The sequence below is a fragment of the Lolium rigidum genome, chromosome 4, assembly GCF_022539505.1.
Source record: "Lolium rigidum isolate FL_2022 chromosome 4, APGP_CSIRO_Lrig_0.1, whole genome shotgun sequence".
Lineage (NCBI taxonomy): Eukaryota > Viridiplantae > Streptophyta > Magnoliopsida > Poales > Poaceae > Lolium > Lolium rigidum.
Window position 1 is genome coordinate 61121083 of NC_061511.1, and position 6535 is coordinate 61127617.

General features: G+C 48.1%; 1 protein-coding gene across 1 annotated transcript; it reads left to right on the plus strand.

The window, feature by feature from the left end:
- The first annotated feature begins 557 nt into the window (after positions 1 to 557).
- On the plus strand, positions 558 to 1649 carry LOC124707732 (peroxidase P7-like). The gene is made up of 2 exons (XM_047239410.1): positions 558 to 779; positions 897 to 1649. The coding sequence occupies exons 1-2, from the start codon at positions 558 to 560 to the stop codon at positions 1647 to 1649; spliced, it is 975 nt and encodes a 324-aa protein (XP_047095366.1).
- Positions 1650 to 6535: the final 4886 nt, after the last annotated feature.

Sequence of the window (6535 nt, forward strand, 5' to 3'; positions counted from 1 at the left end):
AAATCTCTTATCGGGGTCAACTCGGTCGGCTGACGATTAATGATTAATAGGCAAATCGGGCGATTAATCGGGCGATAAATGAGTTAATCGAGCGATAAATGAGTTTATCGGCTAATCGGTGACCACTGAATAGGGATTAATCGGGCGATTAATCGTTGAATCGGACGATTTTTTGAACAGTGGATTTAATAGAAGCTTGGTACTATATCTGTATTACCTACTAAGCCACCAACACTTATTTAAATTGGAGGGAGTAACTAAGTAACCAGCCAGATTAATTTTAATTTCACTTCCCTAATGCTAAAGGGAAAAGTACCATATCCTGCGTCAATGTCAACACGTCTAGCTGCAAATAATTGAACTGAACTTATGGTAACGTAACCTCCTAATCATTCAATCCATTCATAATTAACAGACCGTCCGCGGCTAAAGTCTTTTATTCCTCTCGTGTTGTCAATCCTTGATCTATAAATAGTCGTAGCAACTACACCATTGTCACCATCAAACATTCCTTGCAAGTCTCTTTTCTTAAACATACACACGAATAGTACGTAAACATGTCGACGGCCACGACATCCAAGATTATGCTGCTTATGGCGTTCATGGCCGCCGCACTGAGCTCCGTCTCGATGGCCAGCGGGCTTCGCTACAATTTCTACAACACATCATGCCCGGGTGCCGAGGACAAGGTGAGGGGCGTCGTCCAGGGCCTGATCAGCAACGACCCCACCATGGGCGCCGCATTTGTCCGACTCTTCTTCCACGACTGCTTTGTCAGGGTACGAGAGTGTATCCGTGTTTAAAATGCTGAAATTCCTTTGCAATTGTCAGAAGTCGAATCCACTTTTCATGGCCAGTATAGCTTTTCAAAAGTATTTACAAATGGAGTTTTGCAGGGTTGTGATGCGTCCATTCTGCTGGACCGGAGCACGAGCAACCCGAACACTGAGAAGCAAGCAATCGCTCTGCGCGGATACGACGCCGTGAACAAGATCAAGGACGCCCTAGAGGCCATCTGCCCGGGCGTCGTATCCTGCGCTGACATCCTCGCCTTCGCGGCGCGCGACTCCACCACCGCCTCCGGTGGCTTCACCTTCGGCATGCCCTCCGGCCGCCGTGATGGTCTCTTCTCCGTGTTCAGCGAGGTGTTCCAACACATGCCTTCGCCGTCGTCACAGCTCGAGGATCTCCTCAAGAGCTTCAACGACAAGGGCCTTGACGCCGTCGACCTTGTGGCGCTCTCCGGCGCGCACTCGTTCGGCCAAACATCCTGCAACTTCGTGAAACCAAGGTTGTACCCCGCCGATACTACCATGAACGCCACATTTGCGACGGTGCTGAGGAGCGTGTGCCCGCAGCAAGGCGGGGGATCGATCTTGGTGAACAACAACCTTGTGTCGCAGGACCCGAACAAGCTGAGCAATGCATTCTACCAGAACGTGGCATCTAGGCAGGTTCTGTTCACGTCAGACCAGACGCTGACGAGCCGCAACGACACGGCGGCTATGGTCGCCGACAACGCGGCAAGACCCATCGCGTGGATGGCTAGGTTCGCAGGAGCCATGTTGAAGATGGGCCGCATCGACGTTCTCACTGGGGCTTCCGGCGAGGTCAGGAAAGTCTGCTTCGCCACCAACAGCGCGACCTAGAATTTCAGTCGGGCCGCATGCATGGGTGCATTCATGAGGATTAAACAAAGTGCAAGGGCCGGTGGACTTAATTAGTTGGTTTAATCCTTGTTATTTCATTTCGTTTTTAATATATTGGTTTCCCTCTTTTTATACTGCTCCTGGACTAGTTGCACTTTAACAATGATGTACATTTATTCGTTGACATGAGAAACTTCTGAACTTTAATTTGTTAGTGTACTGTTTTGTTTTATTTCATTTTAAATAGGTTGGTTTCATCTGTGATTACTCTGTACTATTTGTCTTTTAACAATGATGCAAAATTATTAGATTGACCAAAGACTACATAGCTGACTTAAGAAACTTGAAACAACATATAACACCGATAATAATTCGGGGTTGAAAACTTTCCATCCCCGGGTCCTAGCAGTTGGATCAAACTGTTCTAGGCCGTTAGACCGGCTTCTATGTTCTGTTTCATCTTAAATCCCGCTTTTGCTTTATTGTAGAAACAACACTCCGTTTTTTCTTTATTGAATAAAAATAAAAAAATTGACTAAAAACCAAAGGAAAATAATCCATCAAGCATGGAGCTCGCCGAAGACTTCGTCAGGGACTTGCCTGATACATTGTAGGAAAAAAATTAATATTGTAGAAAACCTGATCTCGTCAGAGACATATGCGGGACACTTCGTGGCAAAAATTGTACTAATATAGCAAAACCACACAACGATTGTATGAAAAAAATATAACAAATCCCTGCCTACCACAAGAAAATCCTAAAAAGGTGGTGGCAACACAGAGCATCCCCGACCACAATTGGTTGCATCACAAAAAAAAGGAAAAAGATACGATCATCACCATAACATTAACAAAAATCAGCTTGTAGGTTGGGGTCGGTCCACAGCTAATCAGCCGCCATGGGGATGCATAATGTTCGTTGGAGGCGCCCGAGGGTCTCGGTGGAAGGCCATGTCCCACGTCCTAAGGCCCATGAGAAGAGCACGTGAGAGGAGTCATGGGAGTAGGAGGGGAGGAGAATAGCAAGAAATTGCCTATATCTGAGTGCAGTCCTTCGATAGGACATCAGATCGATGGGCTCTCGCGACGAGGCGGCCGGCCGGCCTTCACGCCCCATCGTGGCATCGACGGCAAGTTCTGGTCCAGGATTCTGCCGGAAGAGGACGATGAGCTACTGCCTTCGCCAACAACTTCGATGGATCGGTGGAGGCTGTCGCCTCCGGAACCAGCCGCGAAGATTTCAGACAGGGCCAAGAAGAGGATGAAAGGATTATACAGCGGAAGGAGGTAGCCTTGTTCTTCACATCAAAGTTGACGAAGTCAAGTGTGGCCTCTTCTTCCTCTTGCAGGTCACCAGCGGGGCTGAAGCTGTCGGTTCTGGCCCCATCGACTTCTCTGCTTCATACTTTTGATGCGAACGAATGGGTTCGAGTTGAAAGGATAAAGAATGGAAACTGCTGGGCATCCCCCAGGGTATAAGAACTCCTAGCCCTCGGGTCCGTAGCCGTACGATCAAACCATCCAGGACCGTAGGATCCAGTCGAAAGTAAGACACATTCCCGCTTTTGCTGCCGGGCAGCAAAAACCACCCGATTGTAGCAAATACATGAAGAGAAGCTTTCCTCATCCTCATGTGCGCAGTCCCGCGACTCGCTGGCGAAGCTGGGCGCGATAACGACCGAGGACACGCCCTGCAGCAACCACCCCCGTCGTCCATGGCACATTTGCTTCGATCCATGCTATACCCGCTCCTGGCCATAAGAACCACCTAGTGCCACCACCCATAGTTGCTTCAAGCTCTGGATCTAATCAAGGTCCTCACCGGCGAGCTGCAGCAGATATGGCGAATGCCAGCACAAGAGGACGGTTGCAGCAATGATTCCATGGAAGATTCAACAACCTGTTAGTGTTTTTCAACCACAACCCCGAGATTGAACAACCAGCTGCATCGGTGAGTTCTTCCCCTCCAATCCCCACAAATTTTGCTACTAGGGTTTGCTTCTAGTAAGGAAAATGAGTTTAATTAGAGAATATGGACGGATGCGCCACATAATCTCCATGGGGCCCCGGCGGGGTCCAGCACTGCACATGGGCGAAGGGAATTATGTAGCGCATCTGCCATGTGCGCGACAGAAAGTTAAAATTATGTGGCGCATATGCCCACATGCGCCACAGAAAGTCAAAATTGTGTGGCGCATATGGGCATATGCGCCGCATAAGTTCATCTTTCTGTGGCGCACTAGGCATATGCGCTACAGAAAGTTGACGTGATTTTTTCTTCCCACGCAACTCCACACCCCCCCCATGGATAGCCTTTTTTAGTACCGTAAAATAAAAAAGAAATAGACAAAAAATTCAAAAAATAAATCATTCGAGGTGCCCATGTACTATATCATCTAGCACCACTGAAAAATAACAAACATGAATTTCGACTTTTTTTATAGAATTTAAAATCATCAAACTGGATTTCTGGTTGCATACGAACTCGAAAAAATAACGTATAATATATCAAAATGTTCCCATGAAAATTCTACATCTGAATTCACCGGGGTTTGACAATTTTTAGAATCGCCAAATTCGAAAAGAGTAAAAAGATACGACAATTTAAAGATTTTTTGCTGCAAAATAGAAAATTCAAAAAAAAATTGTGGCGCACCATGCGGACATGTGATACGTCTCCGACGTATCGATAATTTCTTATGTTCCATGCCACATTATTGATGATATCTACATGTTTTATGCACACTTTATGTCATATTCGTGCATTTTCTGGAACTAACCTATTAACAAGATGACGAAGTGTCAGTTGCTGTTTTCTGCTGTTTTTGGTTTCAGAAATCCTATTAAGGAAATATTCTCGGAATTGGACGAAATCAACGCCCAGGGTCCTATTTTGCCACGAAGCTTCCAGAAGACCGAAGAGTCAACGAAGTGGGGCCACGAGGTGGCCAAACCACAGGGCGGCGCGGCTCAAGCCCTGGCCGCGCCGACCTATGGTGTGGGCCCCTCGTGACGCCCCTGACCTGCCCTTCCGCCTACAAATAGCCTTCGTCGCGAAACCCCCAGTACCGAGAGCCACGATACGGAAAACCTTCCAGAGACGCCGCCGCCGCCAATCCCATCTCGGGGGATTCAGGAGATCGCCTCCGACACCCTGCCGGAGAGGGGAATCATCTCCCGGAGGACTCTACGCCGCCATGGTCGCCTCCGGAGTGATGTGTGAGTAGTCTACCCCTGGACTATGGGTCCATAGCGGTAGCTAGATGGTTGTCTTCTCCCCATTGTGCTTAATTGTCGGGTCTTGTGAGCTGCCGAACATGATCAAGATCATCTATCTGTAATTCTATATGTTGTGTTTGTTGGGATCCGATGAATAGAGAATACTTGTTATGTTGATTATCAACTTATATCTATGTGTTGTTTATGATCTTGCATGCTCTCCGTTACTAGTAGATGCTGCGGCCAAGTAGATGCTTGTAACTCCAAGAGGGAGTATTTATGCTCGATAGTGGGTTCATGTCTCCGTGAATCTGGGGGAGTGACAGAAACCTCTAAGATTATGGATGTGATGTTGCCACCAGGGATAAAATATTGGTGCTATGTTCGAGGATGTAGTTACTGATTACATTACGCGCAATACTTAATGCAATTGTCTGTTGTTAGCAACTTAATACTAGAGGGGGTTCGGATGATAACCTGAAGGTGGACTTTTTAGGCATAGATGCATGCTTTGGATAGCGGTCTATGTACTTTGTCGTAATGCCCAATTAAATCTCACTATACTCATCATAATATGTATGTGCATGGTCATGCCCTCTTTATTTGTCAATTGCCCAAGCTGTAATTTGTTCACCCAACATGCTGTTTATCTTATGGGAGAGACACCTCTAGTGAGCTGTGGACCCCGGTCCAATTCTCTTTACTTGAAATACAATCTACTTGCAATACTCGTTCTACTGTTTTTCGCAAACAATCATCATCCACACTATACATCTAATCCTTTGTTACAGCAAGCCGGTGACATTGACAACCTCGCTGTTTCGTTGGGGCAAAGTACTTGGTTTGTGTTGTGCAGGTTCCACGTTGGCGCCGGAATCCATGGTGTTGCGCCGCACCACATCTTGCCGCCATCAACCTTCAACGTGCTTCTTGGCTCCTACTGGTTCGATAAACCTTGGTTTCATACTGAGGGAACACTTGCCGCTGTACGCATCACACCTTCCTCTTGGGGTTCCCAACGGACGTGTGCTGTACGCGTATCAACATGCCCCACTTCTCCTCTTTCTCCTCCACTTCTCCTCCCACCACCACCTCCTCCCACCACCACCTCCACATCCTTTCTTCTCCACCACCACCTCCTTCTCCTCCTCCCTTCTTCTCCGGCGACCACCACCACCACCTTCTCCTCCTCCTCCGGCGACCACCACCACCACCTTCTCCGGCGACCACCACCACCTCCTCCTCCTCCTCCGGCCACCACCACCACCACCTCCTCCTCCTCCGGCCACCACCACCACCTCCTCCTTCTCCTTCTCCACCACCACCACCACCTCCTCCGGACGGCCTCCTCCTCCACCCACCCCACCCCACCCCACCCCACCCAACCCACCCAACCCACCCAACCACTCACCTTCCGGCGATATTCCAAAAAAAACCGGCGAAATTCCGACGGCCCCAGATCTAGATCTCGATCTGGCCTCCACTTTTTTTAAATTGAAAAAAAAAATTCTGTGGCGCATATTGGCATGGTGCTCCACAGAAGTTTTCAAGAAAATTTTGTGGCGCATATTGACCTAGTGCGCCTCAGAAGTTCCAAAAATTTCTGTGGCGCATGTACATATGCGTCACAGAATTCAAATACTAGTCGCGTGGCAATTGTGCCGACC

Excerpts from the sequence above, each read along its gene's own strand:
- LOC124707732 (XM_047239410.1), top strand. The coding sequence starts at position 558 with ATGTCGACGGCCACGACATCCAAGATTATGCTGCTTATGGCGTTCATG. Across the intron at positions 780-896 it reads TCCACGACTGCTTTGTCAGG|GGTTGTGATGCGTCCATTCT; the intron begins GTACGAGAGTGT and ends GGAGTTTTGCAG.